The sequence below is a fragment of the Lepisosteus platostomus genome, chromosome 4 (genome assembly GCF_059453375.1).
Source record: "Lepisosteus platostomus isolate fLepPlt1 chromosome 4, fLepPlt1.hap1, whole genome shotgun sequence".
Lineage (NCBI taxonomy): Eukaryota > Metazoa > Chordata > Actinopteri > Semionotiformes > Lepisosteidae > Lepisosteus > Lepisosteus platostomus.
The window spans coordinates 46,097,507-46,122,513 of NC_142614.1; the positions used below are offsets into that span (position 1 = coordinate 46,097,507).

Sequence of the window (25,007 nt, forward strand, 5' to 3'; positions counted from 1 at the left end):
TCATATCACGGAGTCTCAAAGTGCTTTACAAAACATAACCCCATTAATATATTTTCCTGTTGGATTTGCTACTACTATATTATTGCACAAATATGATAATTAGCTTTAGGCTTAACGAATCTCTTTTTCCGTGATGGAAAGCCAATCATTGCCTTCATTTGGTTATGAATGGTTTCAAATCTGTTGTTGGGATATTTTGCAGATCCCCCGAGTTTAAACGCTGGTGGAACAGTTAAACAAGGAACTTAAAATGAATGGACTCCAGTGAGTGTACCTGCGTTGTACTGGTTTACACTAGCAGTAGTGAAGTGTTTGCTGACGTTTGACTTATCTTTTAGATATTGTTAGCTGTAGAGTAAGTGACTCAGTTCATGCAAGGTGATTCACTGCCTATACATTTTCCTTTTGTGTTGTTTAACAAAGAGACTGATACAGGTAGCTCGGGAAACCTACTTTTTTGGCGGTGTAGCCTGTTATTGAGATCCAATTTCCACAAAACATTGCCACAGTTAACAAAGCAAAATACATTGCAGAATAAAGCACGAACAATCACGTCTGCATGGCACGCACGGTTTAGGATGGATACTTTTATTATTTCATATTATCTATTCTGAAGAGAGGGGAAAATGCTATTCAAAATATATACCAAGACATATCACACAACAAATACCTCATGCTGCTCCAAGTTTAAAAACCTTTCTGTTACAATTCACGCAAAATTTCCTACTGGCTCTATAGCAAAAGCATTTGGACAGAAATTTAGATGAACAGCTGTTTATGCTTATGCTGACAGTTTGCTCCGTTTCGAACTGTATATTGAAAACACGATTAAATGGTCTGGTGTTACCTGTCCACAAGGTCCATTGTTAAATTCCTTCTCAATCTTCTTTCTTTCATTCATGTTACCAGGAAGAAAACTTGCCATCTTACAAACGCTCGGTGAGTCTCTTCCCTTTCATACTCGCCTATTAGTTACTTGCGAAGCCAATCCTTAAAACTTGGTGCAGCAGCAACAGTTTTTTTCCGCTTCAGAAGAAAAAAACACTGGGCTTGGCTTGAGGTCCTAGTATTGCACCCTCTAACTTGACGACAGGGCGTGCTTTGGCTCTCCGTCATATCACTTAATAATATGCAGTTTGGGGGCTAATGTCTACAGAATTATCAGTTGTTAATCCAATACCAATGGTACGTTTGTCTTAACAGATGTCTACGTGCACCACGGTAATACAGTGCAGTATTAATAAATTATTCCCTTAATAAATTAATACTAGCCCGGGAGTTTAATTGATCAAGTACATTGATTTTGATTATCTCTACCACCATCACTAATAATAATAATAATAATAATAATAATAATAATAATAATAATAATAATAAATCTTGATAATGGTCCATCGGCTCCCGGTTGGTCGGAGAAACCAGTACTAAATTATTTTCCTAACTTCAAGGTTCTGCATGAAGTCTGTAAGACCTTGAGCCGCGCTATGATCCAAGTAAAATATGAAACCCCTGCTGGTGACCGCGGTTTTTGCTGACTTCGTGCCTTAAGTTTCAGGACTCTTATGCTAAAAGTAACAGAGAATTTCCAATTTTGCCACGTTTAAAAAACGGAATTTAGAATTTTTGTTTTTTTGGTAATTGGGCTGTAATATACGGTATGCTGTATATTCTGCACACAGCTGAGAACATTTTTTGAGAAAACTGGTTAGACATGGGTTAGACTATCTGAGCCCTTTTAAGTCAGAAGGATTTGAGATGTGCTTAGTAAATAGCGATAAAAGGAACATCAGTTCCACATTCTAAATGGGCAACAGCTCTGTGCGTCAGTCCCTAATCTTCATGACCTTTCTTCTACTAAGTGAAATTTCTAAAGACTGTTTACCTTGCTGTAAACTTCAGTAACATCCCAGTGTTACATTTAATTCCGGTCCTGTCCCATAAGAACAGTTCTGAACAAAAGGAGGACATTGGACCCACGTAGCCAGTTTGGTAGTCTAGAGCTCAGGGTCTCGACTTCAACAACAATCCGGTGTAACTTGTTCAATTCTCCCACAACCTCCCTTTTTAGGCAGTGCCTTGTGTTCTTGGTTTCAAGTGCACCTCCACATGGGGGAATTACATTACGTTTCGAAATATAGGGCAGGTGGATCCCAGTTTCCTTTATTTTCTGTTACATCAGTGAATCCAGTTACAAATTTTACCTTTAAACTTCTTAAAGCCCTCAAGGAACACTAATTTTGTATCTCTTATTATTCCATATGTACTAAGCAGGACTTTATGCTCTGCTGAGACATTTTGTAGAACCTTCTCATGGGTACAAGTGTCTCCTTTTTAGCTGCCTACTCCACATCTCTGAGACCCTCTTCCTGCCGCTCTGAGAAATGTACGCTATTTAACAGTCCTCAAATCTAGACTCAAGCTATAACTATTCAGTTATGCTTTTAATTAGTCTTATCTTTTTCCCTGTTTTTTTTTGTCTGTCTTTATTTTTGTTTAATGTTATTGCTATTTTGATTGTATTTTTTCTCTTTTTGTCTGTTTTTCTTTTTACATGGGCACTGACATAAATAATTGTATCATTGTGCTTTGGGCTTCATTTCTATTCATTCACATTTTATCCCGAAAATATGTATTGAAATGCTAAGTACAGAACTAATAATTCAGACAGCTGAAGGATTCATCAATTAATAGAGCGTATGCAGTGAGTAAGATATTTTACGTCAGGCTGTCTTTCCTACTATTTGCACTGCATGTTCTTGTGGAAAATGGCCTTATCAATTTAATGCACAAAATATTAATAACTTTACCATCCAGGTGGATGCTGCACACTGGTGGTGGTGGAGGTGAGTCCCGATTACCTGTAAAGCGCTTTGAGTGGAGTGTCCAGAAAAGCGCTATTGAAGTGTAAGCAATTATTATTATTAATTATTATTATTAGATTTGTCTGTATTTCCAAATCCTAAAACCGAATACACATGAAAGGTTGAACATTTCATGTCTCCTGTGCCTCAGAAGGCTAACAGTATCATTTTAGAACTATGCTTTTGAAGCTTTGGGCATTGAGTCTGTCCTTTTTGCTTCTTTCATCTGAGGCGACCTATAGTTAGCTACGTAAAAATATAAAAGGATCCCCCAGGTGGCGCACGTACGCCCGACTTGCGTCACACGCCTCACAAGAATAAAAGAAGAGACATGCGCCATGTTGCGACGTTTGCACACGTGTCTTCCATAAGGAGAGACTGCAAAGAATCGGTATGTTATTTGACATGTAAGATTTCTGTAAGTAGTCTTCACTTTGAATTTATTAACTTCAGTTTTTAAATTATAAACTAACGAAGTAAACGAGTTTGTGCTGCTAATTGGCGATGTTAAAACTACAAGTCTAATTAAGTTCAATAAAAACCGTAGGAATGGACACGGCCTAAATATACAATTTATAGCTTTAACCTATATTGAGGTAAAACATCTTATTGAACTAGCAAACTATACGGGGATTGCTTGCAGGAAACCTCACTTATGTGTATTTGTTTTTTTCCATTAAGGTGTAAACAGAAATTCTTGCCATATTGTACGTTTTTTGGGTGCCTTTACTTTATCTGCGCTCCAACATTAAAAAACGTAAGCCATATTATTAAAGATCAATAATACTATTAAATTATTCCTTCGAGTGAAATGGTTAGTGAACTCTGGTTTCCGGTGAACAGTTGGTTTCACTCGAGCCTCTTCTGGAAGAAGTCAATTCTCAGATTGCGGCTAACACGCGTTTGCCGTCACTGATTACAAAATGCAGTCCGATTTTATATATCCCATATATATGAAGAAAATGCCGGAGGATTGAGAAGGTTGAGCAGCAGCTGTGCGGCTTTAACTGGTTACAACCTCCAAAACTAATGATTCAGATGCAGCCTCCTGTTCTGTGATAATACCATGCACAGAGCGTTGCTGCGTCTGCTTACACGTTACTAAAATTTTATTTTTATTTTTAAGCCTTCTTGGAAACTAAATTAATGCCGTGATTTGTTTTACAGATTTGTAAAGTGGAATCCATTATCGTCCATGAAGTTTCCGTTTAAAACGATTACAGTATTGGGTAAGTTCAGCAGCTTCTTCAGCTGTCCATTAAAGAACCTCTTGCACTTAAGTGCGTTTATCGAGTTGTGCAGTTGCAGATCAACAGCATTTCACTTATTAAATTAAATTCAACCCTACTCACCATATTATTGAGGGTTTTGAAATACCATATTCGTAAATATAAAAGAAGACATTGAACGCGTTTCACGGGAGCCTCTTTAGACCTAAAACGTTATTGTGACAAACCATTAAATATACTAGTTTTAAAGATGCGGTAATATATTGTATGTCCTTATTTTGGTAGGATGTTATGTTTTTACAAAACTAACGTTATTTACACTCATAGCTTATATATGAAAGCAACAGGTGACAGCAGAGGACGGAGAAGGCAGCGGCAATTGGTTACAACTTCCCAGGACTGAAGACAATTCAGATGAAATAACTCAAAAAACGTTTCATTTTTGTTTTACAGAGTTCTTCACTGGGTTCTTGAAATTTTTCCTAAAATGAACAATTAATATTAGGTTAAGCACAGTGACTTTCATGAGTAACCCAGAATTACCCCCTTTCTATCACACTGTGTAGTTAATATTCTCAAAATCCCTCAAGGGATACAAATATTTTCCTTAAAATGAAGAAATTGCTATACTGCAAAACTAATCTCACCACAAATGAAAGGCTTATGAATTTACAATTTTAAAGCTGAAAACTAATTTCTGAAAATGTTTGATATTAGCCTGATTTACTGGGAATACTGGATTAAAGGAGGTAGCATAGGCCATTTTTCCACAATTATAGTTTTTGTACTGAAGAAACTGGAAGATACTTTGAGACCACAGAACCAGTTATGAATAGTATTAGCAGCCTTTATGTCTCGATTAAATCAAAGCTTGCCAGCCCGTTTGTGAACAAGAATATAAAAATGTGATGGTAGATGTTTGCCAGAAGATATAGGATGTGCACAAACAATAAATATACCATCTTATAGAAAGTTACTATCAGATACTGGATTTAGTTTTGGTACTGCAGGTGCATTGAAGTTTGGGCTTAATCTAGACCAGTGGTTCTCAAACTGTGGTACGTGGACCAGGAGTGGTACGCGGAGCACCGCCAGCTGGTACGCCATATGACCCTGCAACTTTGTGTGCACTGAAAAATCGGGACGGGTTTTCATATTTTTTATTTTAAGACGTGTCGAATACGCAGCCTACATACTACGATGCAGCGCGCGCTGATACATGAGTGGACACAGAGCTACAATGTAATTCTATACCACTCTATAGGAATGCGTGCTACGGATGCAAGTGACCAATTGTATTTTAAAAAAAAAACTTATCTCCAGCAAATAGGGAGGTAGCAGAATGTGCGTGATTTTAGAACAATGCCAATGTTGTAAACACAGGAATGCAAAGAAATGCGTCTTGCAGAACAATATTTAAGAACTGTTCTAGCGTCAATGTGTTTCGCTCCCATGCGCATGAAATAAAAAAAGTTCTTTTAACTTCTGAGACAGACTCCTAAAACAGAAATGGGGAAAAATGCAAGCTTGCGGATTGCTAAAGCAGGTAAGTCCCACACTATTTTTGAAGAACCTTATTTACCGTTGGCAAAAGAGCTGACACGTAGTATGTGTGGGGAAAAAAAGCTGCTAAACAGCTCGACCTGCTGCCCCCTCTGAAAGACAGACACTCATAGAATTATTGAAATGGCGGATTATATTAAAAGTACGCCAATAGAGCACGTTAAAATAAGCAGATGCTTTTCACTGCTATTTGATGAGTCTGTAAGTCGGTTTGGGCAATTTGCTCGTTTACGTTAGATATGAGTTTGAGGGCATGTCCCATGAGGACTTTCTGTTCTGTAAACCGCTATCAACAGGAACTACAGGAGAGCACATATTTCAGTTTCTGAATGAATTTATCGAAGAGAATGGAATTGACTGGATAAAATGCGTCGGCGTTTGTACCGACAGTGCTAGAGCGATGACAAGCCGACACAGCGGTGTAGTTGCACGAATTGAGAGAGGTTGCTCCAGATATGAAGTGCAACATCCACTGGGAGACCTTTGCCGTCAAGAAAATGCCTGATTTAAAATCTGTTAAGACTCTGTTGTGAATTGTATCAAGGCTCAAAAAATGACTTCACATCTGCTTTGCTCAACGAAACAGGCTCACCCCTCTCACTGAAATGGTGCTTTTTATTATTTTTATTTGTTGTTGTTCCTGTTTTTTTCTGTAAAGTGCTTTGAGAAGCCACCTTTAAAGGCGCTATATCAAATAAAGTTTATTTAATATTTATTATGTGTATGTGAGTGTGTGCACACATACGTGTGCTCATATTGGTCACTGAGATTTTCTGGGGTTCCTATGAGAAGATTGTAGGTGGTACTTGGATGCTTTGGCTTGATCAGGGGTGGTACTTGGTCGAAAAAGTTTGAGAACCACTGATCTAGACCATTAAGGCTGATGTGGTGAACATACATTGTTCTTCATAAATTAATTAAAAAGTCAGACACCTTGTCATAACAAAGTACCCATTTTCCTCAAGTTAAAATGGTTGTCCAAAAACCCAGTCTTAAAATCTTTTGTCATTTTGCAAATATCAATATAACTCACTCTACAACCAGTCAATAATGACTGGGCAACAAATGCTATTATATAGTTACAAAAAATCAAATTAAAAGGTAGACTTATTAACCACCACCCTAACGAGTGTACTACAGAAGAGATCATTTGGAAAATAGCCATACCGTAAACCAAGATTACATTTTTTCTAATATGGTTTGATAAAATCGTAAGTTTATGAATACATTTATAAAGACCTCCTACATCTCAGATTCCTTCAGCCTGTAAAATGGCCTATAACAAAACCTTCCTGGAGCAGCACTGTTTGAGGATTCTAATGAGAATATTCACACATTAGAGAAAAGCAGGCTTTTGTCCATTTACAGTTTAATAACATCAAATATTAGGCTGAAAACACGCACAGTGGATGTCTCATTTAGTCTGTTTTTAATTAAAAGATACAGGCATGCAGTTAATTTGTCTGTTCAGAACAAAAAAAAACGTCATCTGCTGGTGGGTGATCTATTCAGCTTCCCCTTTTAGCCAAGACTTGGCACTGGGATTTACTTTGTTTTTGGAAGTTTTGCTGGATTGGCAGCTGTCTGAAAATCTCTCTCTGGCTTTATCCCAGTTCTTCTGGTTTTTGGATTTATGCAGTGTAACATCTTCAACAGATAACGAAGCTTTGATACCCAGTCCAGCTTGTGACTTTCGGATTTGTAGCTGGATCTATGGAATGAGAAATGAAGCAATTGTAGTTGAATTTCACTCAGTAGAAATTTAGAACATTTAATTAGAACATATTAAAGGCTAAAGTACAGGAATCACCTCCTTGAGGCTTTTGAAGAGCATATGAATACAGCAATCACCATTTTGTGGTGTGAATGGGGTATGGATACATTTTTTACATCCCCTCAGAAATGTTTTTAGATTGTAGCTTTTGTTTCATTTGTATAAAAAATATCAAGATATACCTGGATTTAATGATAAACCAACTACAGTTCAGAGTTCACCAAGGATGTGAATATATATGGACGCTACTCTTATGTACATAAACATTTTTACATCATTGGGTTAACTTTTATAAAAAGTAGCTCATACATTTACTATATTTGATTTTTGTTCCTGTTTAGCAGTTTTGCTCACTGCTACAAAATTCCCATTTTCTTTCTATTAAAGAAAAATATTCCAGTAACAACACACTACTCTGTTTTGGCTGACCGGTCAACGTCACTAGGTAAGTGTATTTGGTGAAGTGGTACTTTACAGTAGACCTGAAGCCTTAGAAAAGCCGATTGTGACAGATTCTTTAGCAGGTGACTGCTTCTGCTTAATCCTTTTAGGAAAGACTTACCGGATCTTTTCTCCCGGATCCATCTTTGCCCAGTCCCTCTCCTTTCTTCCAACCCATCTTTTCAAGCATCTTCCGTCCTTTGTTACCATCACTGATTTCCCTACAAGAGGATTGAAAGGCTGAGTCACTTACAAATTTCAAAATGAATGTTTACCTTGTAACTGACAGGATTAATATAATAGCGGCTGTCCAGATCACTACTGGTAGATCCTGCAGTCATCATAAGATAGTCACTCAAGTTTAGCCCTTCAAAAAAAAACATCAAAAGACCTGAAGGAATAATCATTCCTAATCAGTTCCTGGCAGTCTGTGAAAAGCTTCATGGACTATCTTAAATATTTTTTGTACCTCACTTTTACATTTTCACCACTTACACATGCACTGAAGCTGGAGCGTCGTCTCTTTGAAAAGCCCCTTCACTACCAACAGTCTGACGACGCTTCTCTGCACGGTCCTTGTATTTGGAGTTCTTCAAGGCTTTGGTTCCCTCATATTCGCTGTTCTATAAATTGATGATTACAAGATATTACACAAAATATGTTCTGTTGCATTATGTAAAAAACAATTAAATTATGAGATGAAAACTATGACAGCTTCCATGTATCAGTACGTTCATGGTGTTATCATTAAGGAATGCATTATGAACAGTAGCAGACATCGCGCATTCTGTAACCCAAGCAACATCTGCCAGAACCATGGAATTATATTTAATAAAGAAACTTCAAGAATTATATGAGAAATGTATTGCAAAAGATGGTGACTAAGTTGAAAAATAATGTGGTGTAGTAATGTTACCCCTTAACACGACTTGGGGTCTATAAGTGGGAGACTGTGGTTCAAAATGAGTACTGGCATTTTTGTAACCATTACCACGCTCACAAGCAAAATTAATACCCTGTAACAGAAACCATTCACAATTTTCTTGGTTAGTTTTCTTATTGTCCTGATGTTGAGAATCAAAACATGTTATAAAAATAAACTATCACACTACACTTGAAACTTAAACTACACCATTAGTTTTACGTAAACTTGATATTGTTACTATAAATGTCAGAATCTACATCCACAAATTATTTAGAATTGTATTATTTCACACTTGTTTTATAATTGACACTGAGCCTTTTTAATTGCTATCTCACTGTGACTGAAGGTAGAAGAACATCCCCATTTAAAAGCATAACTAACAACCTTATGTATTTCCAGGTATTAATCCTTAAAAACAAAGTGCCTGTGATGTATAGTGAGAAGTGACTCTGTAAAGAAGCCACCATCTTGGCTCAAAACTCAGGCCCAAGGTGCTGCCTTGAGCCAAGATGGCCACCGGATCACTGAAAGATGGTCCCGCTGAGTTCTTAGCACTTGGAGTAAGTGAAATTCCTAGAGAGGGAGAGGAGCTACAATCACAGGCTCTTTGGAATTCACCAGTCCTTTGAGGACAATTTGGTAGGCTAATAAGACCAGCCAGTAAGAAGCGGATTCTGTCTGCACCTATGCTCCAGCCAGAAAGGAGCAAGAGAAGGCTTCATGGATAGGGGTTCTAGAGTTAGATCCAGCAGCTTTGCAGGCCTCTTGGATTTCAAAAACTATGAAAATCTGAAGATATAGCAAAAGCTACATTAGCTATTTACAGGAATCACAGGCTCTTGAGAGGCAAGTTTTGTGGTAGTTCATTGGGCAGGCCCAATTAGTAAGTGTGCTGCTAAGAAACAGGGCTGGCAGGAGGCTTAAACACCCGGAGAAGTGTGATATTGTTAGACAAGGTTTTAGTGTATCTTCAGTCATTTTATTTCCTATAGCACCATTCACAACCCTTTGCCACAGAGCACTTTACAGCTTTTTATAGCAGTTAATAAAATAAGACATGTGGGTTCAGAGGAGAGGAAAACAAACTCCAAGTGGGAGAATATAGTCCCCCACCCTCCAGGTAGTTGGTCTATATTCTTGTCAACAAGGAAAGGGTAGGAATCTAGACCGCACAAATTAGGTCCTGATTACACCCCATGCATTAAGAGCCACAGATAGGCCATCTCAAAGAGAGAAGGGAAACAGAAACCGCAAACCTGCCTCTGTGTCAGAGATGCCAAGGTTTTAAACAAGTGTTCCTGGCCAAAAAGAATCAGCGGGGAGAGTTAAGAGAAGTAAACATGGAAAAAAGTAGTGAGAGAGATGTAAGAGGAAGAGTCAAGGCTGGCTTCGATGGAATCAGAATGTATGTGAATGTTCCTATGGCAAGTGGAGAGTTCATGACCTAAGAATGAATGTGATGAGTTAGTGGCAGGAACAGTACATGAGAGAAGAGACTAGGGAAGACCTGAGGGTGCATGGATTCCACTCAGTCTTCCCCAGAAAGAGAACAACAGTCTTAAGAAAGCTAAGATCCAGAATGGATCCTGGAAAGAATAACAGTTGTATGTCATCATCCATGAGCAGTACAAGTTAGGATGGTCAGAATGTTAAGGGCTGTCTGTCACAATGGCATGAATTCATTTTTGGAAAACTGAGGTGATCACTACAAGTCTTAATTCACCACAGACAGAATTATAAAGCTAATATTTTCCATTTCTAAAAGCTGGTGTTTTGGTTAGGCTAAAAATCAAATTAACAAATCAGTTGGATCATCAGAAGCCCTTGTGTTCCAAAGAAGGAATTTTTTGTGTTAATGTATGCATGAAGAGCATCAGATAACATTTCGATTAAGCACTCATAAAAGCAACGTACTTTTAATCCATACTTGACTTTCATCTGCTTCAGCTCTTTCTGTCGTAGGATTTCCTTATCTTCTTTGGTTAGTACTAGTCCAATAAATAAAACACTGAGTTAGACAGGAACTTTAAAATTAACACGATTTAGGGAGGGAACTGTTTTGAGGAAAGCTGATAAGACAAACAGTAACAGTACTGAAGCAGTCATCAAACCAATTCAAAAATACATGTGCACCCAGGGAAAATAATCAAAGTGAAATGTGACTGGTTACATTTAATAATAAAGGGAAGCAACAATTCTCATTGAGTTTTAGAACAAAGAAAATGAACATTTCTAGTTCATTTTCACTAGGGGAAAACCAGCAATTTCTTGTTTTTCCACCTGATCTGCTGTGTATATAGATTGCTGGAACAATGTTGCTGCAATGCATCACCCTTTGCTTCAGTGGCAGATGAAATGAGTCACGTCCTGTATGTAAAGCACTTTGCGATCCTTTGGGATGCAAAGTGCTGTATTCATGTAATTATAATTTGTAAACTCCTTGATTAAACTTAGCTTCTTAACAAAATGCAGCAGAAAATTATATGGATATTGAAATTTTGGTGTTTCTGTTTTTGATTATTTCAGTGTTGTCTCGTGTAACACTCATGTAACAGCATAATCATTCTGCTAGTAACAAGCCACGTCCACTGTTGGCTTAACAGGCAGCTAAGACTTTTCACACTATGCCAATGCTACTTGAACTGTTTTACTCTATTAGTAGAAAGTACCCACCATGTTTTTTTACATAATTCTTTAAACAAGTGGCCAATTATTTTTTTCTGTGAGCTCTTCAATTTTAATATTTGAGAAAAATGCTGAAATAAAAAAATATGTACAAGATTTGTTCCATTTCTTGCAATGTCCTGGGAAACATTAAAAACACTCTCCATTCACAGTGTGTGTGTGTGTGTCATTTTCTGTAATTCTTGCTGTAATTTTCTGTTGGGTCAATATGAATCAAATCAGACTGGAAGATTTCTCTCTAGTGGGAGAATGAGCAAGTTGCATTTCAAAATGGGTTTGAAAGGAAACTACGAGAGTCTGCCCACCAACACTCACCGCTTGCCTCTTCCTTCTTGTTGCGGCTCACGTGAGCTATGACCTGCCCTGGCTCACATCCATCACACGTCTCGTTCCCAGTGTGAATGTGAAAAGATAAAACTGTGTCCCCCATCTTTACTTCATCCCCGTGTGTCAAAGTGAAGGGCTCGCATTTAGATTTAGGCTAGAAGCAAAGCAGAGTTTAAGTTCATGTTCTATTTTTAGTTTAAAAAAAACTTTGCCTCTACAACACGTATATTGAAAACAGAATTCATGTGACATTTCATGAACTCCTACCTGCAAAATTCTGTTCCCATTTATGACTGTTCCATTTTGACTTCCCTGGTCCACCAGTACATAGCTTTGCAAGTCAAGGTCAAAGTATACTTCTGCATGAAACTAAAGCAACAAGTCATAAGTATAGTCATCATTACAGGATTATAACTAATCCACAAACTGATTGTTAATTTTACATAATTCTCTTTCACTACTTTTATCAGGAGTAATGTTTTATTGCCACAGATGGTCAAATCATAGTTCCAAAAACGAATCTACCAATCATCTGCTTACACATGGTACATCTGTTCAACATAAAATGTACAAATTGGATATCACAGCATTGAAAATCAGGGAATAAAAACTAACTGCAACATTTCAAGCTCACAATGAATTTGAATCTTACCTTACTAACACCCATTTCAGGTATTCTTATAGTATGTTCCATCTCTTTCTCTCTGTAAACACAAACTGCGTTAAAAGAAATTGAAGCAAATCTGACTTAACTGCTGTATATTAGTTCATACTCAAGTTAAACTCAAATACAAAATGAAGTCTACAAGCCTAGTTTGGTTTATTTCTAGTCCTGTTTGGCCTTATTTCGCCATATGCACCGTGCTGTACTGAAACTAGAATGAAAACTGTTTCATTAGGTTACAGGGTGCAATTTGTGAAACAGTTAATTGACACATGGTAGCCATGATTTTCTATGTAGCATCATCTCTCAAGATTGCAAAGGAACGGGTAAAGGTATATTCCGCGCTGAAAGTAAAAGATATCAGCCAAAACGTCTCTTGTTGTGTCCTTTTTATTGTCGTGCCAAAAAGCTGTCTTTTTTTCCTTTCAGCATGGAATAAACCTTTACCTGGTCCTTTGCAGCCTATGCATGCCGACTCGGCTACCTACCTGAACTTCTCTCACGTTTGACAGGACTCCTGCCCTAATCTATGTATAACACATTTCACTGCAATGAGCCAAACAGTTTAAGAGAAGTCATTGACTGTATGTCTTCTGACGAATTGTGATCACCCGACTTGTTCTTCAAATTTTATACGCAAAGGATTGGACTGTTTTCACTTGGTAGAAAATACTTTGGCTTCCACACAACAGTAGACATTACCTCCCGATGGTGGCTGGTTTATCTGCAGTAATGATAAATAAAGTCCCAGTCTGGAGCACCGGTGAGCGGATGACAGTCACTCTCACACACGGTGGCCATGCTTCTTCGCAGGCTTAAAAAAAAGAATAAAAAGTTACAATACTAAAATGGTAATATTTTTACAATCTAAGCAAGAATTCCAGGGCTGTTAAGTATAAATGTCCAACTTTACCAAAATAAAACTAAAGGATTTAATGTTATGTCCCACTTATGTAACTAATTTGTAATTGCAGGCTTCCGTTCAACCCAGACCAGCACTGTACTTTTGTCATGGCCAAGACAAATATACACACATCCTTCCAGAGATGTACTGTCATTTAAGGCCTATCCTCTTTTTTTGCATGAAATCCATAATGTTAACTGTAGCAGTTATAAAATAGGGAAAGTACATCGTAATGACTGTGATCTGTCCAGCAGATGCTCAGCAAGCTGTAACTGCTCTTATGGGGAGACAAGCAAATGTTCATCCAGATTAGTATAACCCCACCCCTTCCCACAGAAAGCTAATAAAATCTGGACGGCGTCACATCTGGACTCCCAGAATAAAGCTGTTAACTATTGATTGACTTAAATGTCTTAGACCCAGCTGATACCAAGGCTATTCCATTTTTTTAAAATTTTACATTTTTAAAGACATTGAATAATTTAGAAATACCAAAATGTTACCATCTTGAGAACCAAATTTTCAGCGACATACTCATTTGTTCATATAAAGCTTTTTGAACATCCCTTTTGTTTAAAGTTGGAGGAGAAATTCTAATCTCAATAGTTAGAAAACTGTTTCTATTTGTAATTACCAACTTTCTATTTTAAGGCAATATTAATATCTTTAACATTAAAAATGACTCAGCTGCACAGTTGGGATTGTATACACTTCACCTTTCAGCTGCAAGAATGGCAAACTTGCAAATATTACTATGAAAATTGCAGCTGTATTTCACAGCAGCAGATTAAAACCGAGTTGTGTTCCCAAGGGAGTTAAAATGTTGGGTGTCTGACAATTCTAAAACTTAGGCCACTTCTCACCTTCCGGGTCATCCTCCTGGTCACTAAAGTCACTGGCCGTTAGTTCTTCAGAAGAATTCTCCTCCCTTTCAGACTCGGTGATTTCTCCCTCTTCCAGCTCACTCTCTGCTTCAGTCTCCACATCATCACTTTGACTCCCCTGTGTAATCTGATTTGAATCCTCCGTCATTTCAACATCTTTATTCCCTAAGACACTAGAGATGTGGCTCTCAGGACTCTCATCTCTCACTCTAGAAGGCAATCCCATCTTCTTTCGTTTTTGTTCCAATCTCTTTCCTTCAGCCAGTTCCTCCTGAGAAACTCCTCCTGGTGCCTTCCAGTCTTCAGTTCTGAGCTCCTAATACAGGACTTTGCACAGGTTAGTCCAAAAGATGTTTTCCACTCTCCTTTTTCTTTTTATATAAGATCATTGCTTGTGTGTCTGGTCTCTTGTGTGTATTTTGTGAATAGTATGAAAAGGCTCTATTGGATCTACAAAACGGTAATTGTCGAACGTGTATTTCTCAAATAATTTTGATCATCACTGTTTCACGGTGTCTCAGGTTTTCAATTAAATGAAATTACTGTTGCTGTAGTAGTAAAAGTGTTCTATAGTAATCAAGGGGTTGTTTCTAGACTAAAAATTAAAACATAAAATAAAAAGTCCTACATTTCCTTACCAGTAATTTGGATGACAACCTTGTACAATGTCCTTCACACTATATCTATATCTTGTTCCGCACACTTTCCTTACTGATAAGGTGCTCTGCATGAATAAATGTTAACTTCACAATTAATACCAAAGTGATGGACTATACATTTCATATCTGTACAGACTTTAATTCATTGAGTATTGCCACAATCAGTAATCTACACTACCAAGTGCAACCAAAACCAAACAATAAACATGCTCACAAAAGACTGACCACTTTCTGTTGTCTACAGATAAGACTCCAGGTCAGAAACAAAGCAATCTTGCCCAATGCCCGGAGTTACCAGTTAAAGCCTTGTTAGCTCTTAAGTGTACTGAGAACTACAGTGCACCCTCCAAGATCACAAGAACAGCTCTTTTGAGAGCAGACTTTTCCAATCAAAAAATAAAAGGCAGGTCTCTATCTCAGCAGGAAGAGCCCTTGTTACATGATACATTATAATGCTGCAGTCATAAATCTATGCCTATTTGAAAGAATGCTACTTCCTGCTTTAATGCTGCATCTGTCACACAACTCATTTACAAAAACCTCTTTGTTATATGTAGGCTCTTATCTTTTAGTATACTAGTCTCACAGGACAATAGTCAAATCCTAATCAGCTGTAAACCACAAAGTCACAATTATTCCTCAATGTTTGTAACACATCTGCTGCCAAAGCCATGGCAACTATTTCCCCTACTAAAGGTCAACAACATACTGTTTGCATTACACCAAAATCAGTGATAATGTATACAATCCCAGTGTGACTAACTGCCCATGAGCTCTAGAAATTAAACAATGGAACTCCTAATCCGTCTTCTTTTGAAGAGATCTTATTTTTCAGCACAAAACAATACTGGGTTTTGGTATTAAAATACGGCCACATTTACTGCCATCAGTTTAACATGAAGATTTTCTACTGAAGTGGCAAATGGTAATACAACAGGTGTACCTTGACTTGCAGCCATTCTCCCAAAAGAGGAAATCTTCATGTTAGCCAATGATTTAGTGAGGACTTCTACCTAGAGGTAGGAGGAATAGCAAGTAATAAAATACATTGGAGAGACAAGGACAGGCTCCTTTATTCAGCACTAAACCATTACTTAAAATATTAAGGGACAGCACAGCTGTGGAGATATAGACTATAACTAGCAGCGACTAGCTGAAAGAGATGTGAATATAAAATTGAGAAAACAAATTCATGTTTCCTTGCATTGTAGCATTAATCCTACATTTGTAACAGGCATTAGAACACAAAAACCACTGCAAATCAGATTTACCCATATTAGTAGTTTTTTAGTTTAGTTGATAAGGGAATCCAAAATTTTACCAAAGCCCATTTCTTAAAAGATGACCAAAGTTTAGGCCTAATCAACCCAGCTGAGAAACCTGTTCAAGACACCCACAATTCTTTGTGTAAAGAAGTGCTTCCAACTGTTCATTAAGTTTCCAACTGTGACCTCATGTCCTTGTGCTACTGAGTGTGAAACAATCCCCATGTTATACTACCTATACCCTGTAGGACTTTGTATATAACATCAAACAATTTCCTCCTATGTAGACTGAAGATATTTAGCTCCCTCAACCTGTCTGTATACAACAGTCCCCATGTAAAGGCTTTAAGGAAGTAAAGGTTGAAAACAAAAGCTGTACTCTGAAACGCACAGCATATAAATGTTATGGTAAAAATGGACTATTATGTTCAGCTGTGGACTCTTATTCAGGTGTGTGGATGTACTCACTATATGTTCCTATTATGTTATAAGCTTTTAAGACATCCATCATTTTTTAACTGCTTCATCCAATTCAGGGTTGCAGGAGAGTCGGAACTTATCTCGGCAAGCAATAGGAACAAGGCAGGGTACACCCTGTATGGGACACCTGTCCATCGCAGGGCAGACACAGACACACTCACACCAGGGCCAATATTCCCAGAAGCCAATTAACCTAGAAAACAACAGCATCCAAAGGAAACTCAAAGTAGGAGAGAACACACAAACTCCATGCAGATAATACCCCAGGTCCAGAACTGAACCCAGTGCCTCATCAGTGCAAGGCAGAAATATTAACTACTGGGCCAACCAAACATAATTCTGGTACATTGTTAACTTAACCGTCATGGCAAATTGAAAAAAAAAAACATATGTCGAAATCTGTAGTGCACTATAGAGTTTCACTTTTTTGACTTTTTGGATAAAGAAAGTTAAACTCAAGGCACTAAAGTGAATATCAAGCTGACCACAAATCTGCAGACCTTATAACAAAAGATTTTTACAAAAAGCACTGGATTTTACATTATCAATAGTGGTTGGCATCTGACAGGGAAATTTAAGTAAATGGTGACAATACATTAATATCTACTTGTTCAATCTGGAATACTTGTTAGGTACTGCACACAACAGAAATTAAGAGTTCTTATGCGCTATACTGCTCCAGCAAAGGGAGGTCCTGACAGCTCCTGCACAATGATCAAATACATTTTTTTTCTTCCTCTTGTCATTTCTCAACATCCCACATATTAAGAAAACTGAAAAAAGAGGATTATTGGGTCTGTCTAACATTCTTGCCCGTTTCAAAATCATTAACCGTTACATTGCAGATGTGCGTCTTGAGACATAATGGAAGCGCAGCCTTTATCGAAACATCAGGATAATAAGTAGCAACTCACCGTTTTTAATTTTAATGAACTAAATCAGATACTAACAATAACTGTACTACCAGTAAACATTTTGTATATTTTTAAGTCAAACATTTACAAACTTTACAGAAAGGGGGAGGCCATTCTTCCGTTCTTGTGCATTTTTCTAAACTGCTTTCTGAAACAATACCTCAATTACACAAACATGAGGTTACACACGCAGTATGACCATTACCCTAGAAGATGCACCTGATCAGGAATGTACTCTTCAAAAAGTTTCCTTGAAAACTGAGACACTCCTGTGAAACAGTGATGCCCACAAACCCCATTCGTCTGATTAATAAAGCAGACAAATTCTGACATAATAAAGTCATTCAGTTATGCACTGGACTATGCATACCGTAATGTACATTCAGCTAACTGACAAGAAGAGCAGTTTTTGAGAGGTTTTGAGAGGTTGGTGTTATGTTGCCCTTAATGTAGATAACTATAAACCAGCTTCAAAATTGAGCTGTACAAATGTGTAATTACACATCAATATACGTAGCCGTCTGTACTATATCACAATACTGAAATTTCCAAGTTATGATACATTTACAATTAATTGTACAATTATAATTTTCACCTTAAAATGAATGTATTATTCAAATAAACAGTATGTTCTGATATTGAGGCTCAAGATCCACATGCTTAAGGTTACGCAGCTAATTATCATAAAAAGAACTTCCAGTGTCATGTGTTTTTTGCACAGTACATATGGAATACTACCTTGACATCTTGGGCTGATGCTTTTTCTGTTCCTTTCCTTCGCTTCTTCCCTTTTTTGTCCTGGCTTGGCTCTGAATTCTGCTGATGTGCTTGCACCTCCACTCGAGAATGAAACTGATAGCGCCCGCTTTCAGCATCATAGTAATAATACATCCCCGTGTTAGCATCATAGTACAGCTGGCTTGTCTGTCAAAAAAGAAACATTTTTTTCGCTGCAAAGTGTAATTTGATTATTTGGGAAATTATCATCTATTAAGATATCTACTTGTCTCACCCCTAAATTACAGATTTTGTTTTATTAAAGCCATTTGGCTATCGTGCTATTGGGGCATATGAAACTACATCAGGACACAAATATATCCATTTATGTCTTTTCAAACTTTTTTCTTTTGAGTTCTTAAAATATTAATCACACTATATGAGACAATACATTTCTAAATCAAAGTTCAAGCTCATTTATGATTTAGCAATAGATTTAGGTGATATCTTGGCTGTAACAGCACAGATTATTATATTGAACCCCTATAAACATTAATAACATGCACAAATTCACAAACATTATGTAACTTTAGAAAACCTAAGCAAACGTGAGACTTGTACCGAGTCATAGTAGAAACCTGTGTTGTGATCATAATACATCCCGGAGTTTTCATCAAACACAAATCCTGTCTGAGAGACTGCCTCTTCAGCTGTAGCTCTTAGGATGTCTGCTATGGAGGTGCTGTCTGATTCCTATTTGAAAATCACAGAACATAAAACATGGTTAATATTTTTCCACCAAAAAAAAACATTTTCACCTTACATTTTCAAGTAATATTTCTTAACATGAACTACTAAACTTCAATGAGCAATTCTAATTTAAAAAGGCACAGAGAGAAATAGGATGGCAGAAACATTGATTAAAATGTTAGAGGAATAGCTTTGAAGCAACACTAAAATCAAAGATGAATGATCTGATATCCAGGGAGCAAGCATAGAACACTCCAAAGGCATAGAATTCTTTTTAGATCAAAGTGCATATTCAAAGACCCATTTCAAGTGAAAAGTAACAACTCAAACAAAACTGATGTAAAAGCATTTTCCATCAAAGTATTTCCAACAATGAAGCTGCATATCCAGCTTGAAGTCTCTTACCATATTTCTGTAACTCAGAAAAATGATTTGAGGCAACATGAGTGCTAAGGTTCTATCACCAATCACAAGGTCTCAACAAGATTTGCAAATCAGACTCAAAGATCAAAATTATGAATATGACCCTGTGTAAACAGAGAAGACCATCACTGCTCTTTAGTCCTTTTAACTGGTATGGGGATTGTTGTAAAGAGAGACTAAAAGTTAAAATTCCAAAAACATGAATTAAAAATAAGCACACTCTAAACCGCACTCCCAAAAATACATACTTGGATTGAAATACTGGTCTCCTTCTCTGGTTCACTGACATTTTCTTGGGAATGTTGAGCTGCAGGCTGAGTATCATGGTTCGGATGCAATTCAGCGACAAGGTCTTCTGGTGTCTCTGGATTTGATTCCTTTGCCTCATTCCCACTCTGATAATAGCTTCCATAGTAGTAGTGGTAGTCTATCAGATTAAAATGCAAACTTTCAATCAAAAGAATAACCTCATTTCCTTGGTAGCATTATTAGAAAATGCAGATTCTTTTAGCTATTTTATAATGGATTATTTAAAGCATAAAAAGACACTACTGAAATCCCCACAGAAAATCAATTGCTAAAGCATTGCAGATTTATATGGAATACGATGGAGCCAGATTTACAGTACGAACTAGCTACTTGGTCTTGACAAAGATCTAAAGATTTTAATTATACACAATGTTTATAAATAGTTAGGAAAAACTGCTCCCATCATTTCAAAATTTTAGTATGAAACATATTTACCAGAGTCAGTCCAGGAATAGGCAGTTTCAGTCTGCGTTTCTGCATCTTCTCTGTTTTTCTCCCTCTTTTTTCTATCATGAATTTCCTTGCTTAAATTATCAACCTAATGTAAATGAAATCAAATTAACATGAATGAACTTGTATAACAAAAGAAAGATTCTTGTTTTTTATTCATTTTTATTTACATATTTAATATGTAATTCCAATTTAATTTTACTTAAGAACCCTTCATTGACAAGTACAGCTCCATCATCCTTACAGAAAACATCCACCATGTCAAATGCTTATAATTGTAACTAAAAACTAACAAAACAAGTGTAATAATTGTCAGAAAATATACCTGTTTTATTCTTTATATGGAAATAAATAGGGCATAAAAAATATCAACAGACCTCTGACACACCTGGGTAATTCAGTTTTAAAAAAAAACACCCCAATCTAATCTATCAAAAGCTTTCAGTATGTCAACACAAGAAAAATAAGCCTAATCCGGAACCATTAATAAGATTTGTTAACCTTCTTAAAACTGTCACTGCACTACACCCTACTATAAATTCTGATTGTACAGTAACTAGTGAATCAAATGTCCTGCAAGACTCTAAAAGTTATTTTTGAGGAACACTTTTAAACAACTGTAAAGAAACCACAACAGTCAGTTCAACTACTATGCCTATGTCAACCTAAGCCTTATTTTCCATAATGAAAGAGCTCCCTTCCATTCCTCATCAAATTAAAAATTTTAGAATAGCAATTTAAAAACGTTACACATGACTGAAGTCACTTCTGAAAAGAGAGTTTAATCAATTTGAAAAGCAGAACTTGACTGTTGAATTTCTGATTTATTTCATGTGCCCTTGGGTTCTGTTAAATGGACATTTAACCAAGATTACAAAAATTAGGCTTTACCTTAGGCAAGCTGGTACATACATTAACTGAACCAGTTCAGTTCTTTCCAACTTTTAAATTAACATGGCATATTCAACATTTATTGAAAATAACTCCATTATACACCCTAAACTAAATACTGAAATGCACTGCATAATGCTTCTATTCTCTTTAATCTCCTGATGTACAATAAATATAACACAAAAGGGTATTATTTACATACCTAAACTGTAATGTTTAGTTCAAAATCTTTGTTTCATGCAGTGCTCTGAAATTGCCAGTCTTTTTTTTTTATTTTGAGCTTGGACTTATGTTACATATAAAATCATATTGTTGCAGAGTCCAACTACAATAAAAAATCCAAGATGAACCATTGTGCATCCCACTATTTAAATAATTTTACCCTGGTACACAAAACTTACAGGCCAGGGTCCTTACAATCACAGAAGGGATTCACACCAGAATTTAAAAACCATCTCAAAGACAACCGAGGAATATTTATAGTGCAATTTTAATGGGAAAAGCCATAAGTGCACAAAGGTGTATTTTCTTAAGAAGCATTTTAGTGCATTTTCTTTTAAGAAAAAGCTCATATTATCATATATAACATAGTTCATACCAATTCTTACTTTCCTTAGATATACCCTTAGCAATGACAATGAGCTCCATTTAAAACTCAAGACTGCATTTTATACCTGTTTCCGTAAATCATCGTTGTAACTTTCGGTGGTCTTATACAGCCGCTCGGTTTGATTAAGCTGCTTCTGTAACTTGCGCAGCTCAGTCTTGCAGCTCTTCAGCTCCTCCTCCAGAGTCTCCACTTTCTGCCGGAGTTCCGACAACTCAGTCTCAGAGCCTTGCTCCCCATTTGCTGCCATCTTAAACTTCACTTCTATGATACAGTACAACAATGAGACAAGATTTAAGAATGCAGCAACACAGTATTTCTCTGTGTGGTATCACTTGCCTTCTTCAGGGAAGAGTTCCAAAATAAACGTGTAATTAAAGACATTTAAAATACTAGATATGTTCTATTTAAATCATAACTTATTGAGGTTATTTAGTATTTAGCGATGGGGTGGCTCTGTGGCTAAGGATCTGTGCCTGTGGCTGGAAGGCTGCTGGTTCGTATCACACCTCCGGCAGAGGAATCCTACTCTGTTGGGCCCCTGAGCAAGGCCCTTAACCCCAACTGCTCCAAGGGCGCCGTATAAATGGCTGACCCTGTGCTCTGACCCCAAGCTTCTCTCCCTGTCTGTGTGTCTCATGGAGAACAAGTTGGGGTCAAGTGAAAAGACAAATTCCTAATACAAGAAACTGTAAATTGTATATGGCCAATGAAGTGATCTTAAACAGGAGTCTATTCATAAAGTTTAATTGATGCAATATGATTTATGGAGGCCCAAAGAACAATACGTTGCCAAAATCATTTAAAGATCAATAAGAAAATCATTAACAAAAATACGTACGCAATAAGACAATCCACCAATAGATAGGCGTATATTAAAACAGAAACAGAATTCAAAGCATAACTACATTTTGATGAGAGGATGTATCTACGAATAATAAAAAGGACAGAACACCTGCTGGTGATAAACGGGGATACCTCAGCCACAGTGCCACACACATTTTTGCTTGTGAATTTAATCAGTGTTCTTTTAATACAATGTTAAGCCACCCGCAGGAAGCTGAACATTGGTCACTGTGACAAATACAACTGAAAACAAACGATTTGTGGTTTACCGAACTAAGTGTTTATACTTCCACTGTACAGCGGAATATAACGCACTGAATATCTAACATTAACTAATGCATCACAGTTTGCAACAGTGATGAGATTTTTAAATAAACATTTTAATCTTACCAATGTTTCGCTTGCTCAGAAAGCTACATGATTTCCGGAGCCAAGCAGCGATTGTCTGGTACCCTCTTAAAGTCCGCTAAGCCGATTAACCTGTAAAGTGAAAATAAACATTACATAACTACCTCGCATCTTTTGCTTTTTCAAAGTCATTTTTTTTCTGTTTTATAATAAAGAAAGTTACTGTTTGAAAAGCTGCGTTGTTTACACTTCACCGCAACGAAGACCGCCATGTTTGTCAAGCGTAAGAACGTTACGAACTGCGTCACTTCCTCTTTTGTAATTGTAATTGGCAGCTAGTTAAGAATGACATTTCTTAAAAGTTCTTAAAATAATTAACAGCTGTAGAACCAAGGTTCAGGGATGGAAATTTAAAAATTGAAATCAAAACTTAGCCAAAAAAGATACAATGGAAACTTAAATGATAAATGGATTTCTTCATTGCCTTTGGGGTTTCCACGAGAAAAGTGCCTTTTAGAGCAAGGAAGGATTTTACCACAAGAGGGCAGCAAAGGTCTATGGTGTCTCCCATTCACACGGAAGAAATTCAAATGTTTATCTTTCAATAGGCAGTCACAAAAAGTCGTTATTATTTTTATAAAAATAATAAGCACCATAAAAGACACAATGCGAAAATTTAGTTTTACTTATGAGGTGTGAATATTCGAACACCGTGTATTCTTTTTCACAAGACAATTTCACTTCCCAGAGTGACTAACGTGTTATTACTGAATATGATACCCATATTAAAACGAATAAGAACATATTAAATTCTAATGCTGATATTAAAAGTAAAGCTAAAGTCGGTGTTTGCGCCACGTATTAGAAATTTAAATTGATATATAATGATTTGTGATGGTACACTACAGGTTACACGTGCTACAGCCCTTCACTAATACAGGACAAACTTGCTAGTTGAGTGTACCCTTTTTCTTATGTTTACGGGTGTATATAGGATGGTACTAAGAGATATAAATATGCAGAAAAAGATTCAGTTCAAGATATCCTTCACCGATTAGCATTCTTGTTCATACTTTTTTTACATTACATTACTTCGTAAAGCCAGTCCTGTAACCCTGTCTGTAGATGGCTCTGTACTTGAGCTCCAATCAAAATTGAAAAACCTTGGGGTTATATTCGATTCTGGCTTAACATTCGACCCACATGTACAGCATACTGTCAAAACATCTTTTTTTCACCTTAGAAATATCGCAAGACTACGCCCTATGCTATCATTAACTGTGGCTGAAAAGCTGATCAACATATTTGTATTCTCTCGAATTGACTACTGCAATGCTCTGCTCCCTGGGGTATCTAAATCTACTCTGAACAAGCTGCAGTATGTCCAAAATTCAGCAACCAGAATCCTGACCAGGTCTAGTGCAAGTGTTCACATTACTCCTATCCTGGAGTCCTTGCACTGGCTTCCGGTCAAATTCCGCGTAGACTTTAAAATCCTCATGCTCACCTACAAGGCTTTACATGGCTTGGCACCTCAATACCTGTCTGAACTTTTATCGCCCTACTCCCCACCTCGCAACCTCCGCTCTTCAAATTCTGCCCTCCTTACTGTCCCCCAAGCCCGTCTACATTGTATGGGCGACAGGGCCTTCTCCTGCTATGCCCCCAAGCTCTGGAACTCTTTGCCCAAGGATATTAGAGAGTCACCTTCTCTAAACTCCTTCAAATCCAGACTCAAAACCCTCCTTTTCAGAAAAGCCTTTACTTCACTGGTTCCATTCTTCACCCCTCTGCTCTTCTTAATACCATCTTCCACGGTCTCCTCTATTGTTATTGTTGTATTGTTGTAATTATAATTGTGTCCTGTCTTGTGAAATTTTCTTATTTATTGTTGTAGTCTTCTTATTTATTGTTATTGTCATCCTGTAAAGCGCTTTGAGAAGCCACCTTTAAAGGCGCTATATAAAATAAAGTTTATTATTATTATTATTATTATTATTATTATTATTATTATTGGCAGGACCACTAGCACAAAAGTACCAGCACATAGGTTAATAGGATTAACGTTGGCAGGCAGTATCTGTTACTATA

The 25,007-nt window shown here is 37.0% G+C and overlaps 2 protein-coding genes, 1 long non-coding RNA gene and 1 other non-coding gene across 9 annotated transcripts in view; 2 read left to right on the top strand and 2 right to left on the bottom strand.

Moving 5' to 3' along the window:
- Positions 1-1,374, bottom strand: part of pde8b (phosphodiesterase 8B) — a 102,143-nt gene extending 100,769 nt beyond the window's left edge. For 2 of the 3 annotated variants that reach the window (XM_088629620.1, XM_088629619.1), the window contains exon 1: positions 848-1,231. In XM_088629620.1, the coding sequence (XP_088485746.1) occupies positions 848-925 (78 nt within the window). In that variant the 5' untranslated portion in view covers positions 926-1,231. Of the gene's footprint in view, positions 1-847 lie in introns of all 3 variants that reach the window. The other variant, XM_088629621.1, reaches the window with a different exon arrangement.
- A 1,555-nt stretch (positions 1,375-2,929) lies between these two features.
- Positions 2,930-6,368, top strand: LOC148673239 (uncharacterized). The gene is made up of 2 exons (XR_015935968.1): positions 2,930-4,090; positions 4,544-6,368. It is a non-coding gene; the product is annotated as an uncharacterized LOC148673239 (long non-coding RNA).
- Positions 3,828-3,955, top strand: LOC148673240 (small nucleolar RNA SNORA47). The gene has a single exon (XR_015936233.1). It is a non-coding gene; the product is annotated as a small nucleolar RNA SNORA47 (small nucleolar RNA).
- Positions 6,369-7,005: 637 nt separating the features above from the next.
- Positions 7,006-23,290, bottom strand: aggf1 (angiogenic factor with G-patch and FHA domains 1). Of its 4 annotated transcripts, XM_088629625.1 has the most exons (17): positions 23,140-23,290; positions 22,959-23,048; positions 21,790-21,986; positions 20,210-20,312; positions 19,714-19,892; positions 18,914-19,045; positions 18,314-18,499; positions 17,795-17,878; positions 15,860-15,929; positions 13,172-13,283; positions 12,458-12,509; positions 12,073-12,174; positions 11,794-11,959; positions 10,708-10,781; positions 8,364-8,491; positions 7,990-8,089; positions 7,006-7,364 (listed from the first exon to the last, which is right to left on the bottom strand). In XM_088629625.1, exons 3-17 carry the CDS (start codon positions 21,970-21,972, stop codon positions 7,158-7,160), a joined length of 1,878 nt encoding a protein of 625 aa, XP_088485751.1. In that variant the 5' UTR covers positions 21,973-21,986; positions 22,959-23,048; positions 23,140-23,290; the 3' UTR covers positions 7,006-7,157. The 4 variants fall into 4 exon arrangements, with proteins under 4 accessions (XP_088485751.1, XP_088485749.1, XP_088485752.1 ...); XM_088629623.1 differs by lacking the exons at positions 15,860-15,929; positions 17,795-17,878 and adding an exon at positions 14,237-14,573; XM_088629626.1 differs by lacking the exon at positions 17,795-17,878.
- Positions 23,291-25,007: the final 1,717 nt, after the last annotated feature.

Coding starts and splice junctions, on each gene's coding strand:
- aggf1 (XM_088629623.1), bottom strand. CDS start 21,972: ATGGCAGCAAATGGGGAGCAAGGCTCTGAGACTGAGTTGTCGGAACTC. Junction 12,175..12,457: donor CTGAAATGGGTGTTAGTAAG/GTAAGATTCAAA, acceptor TTGTTGCTTTAG/TTTCATGCAGAAGTATACTT. Junction 11,960..12,072: donor ATGGGAACAGAATTTTGCAG/GTAGGAGTTCAT, acceptor CTTTGCTTCTAG/CCTAAATCTAAATGCGAGCC.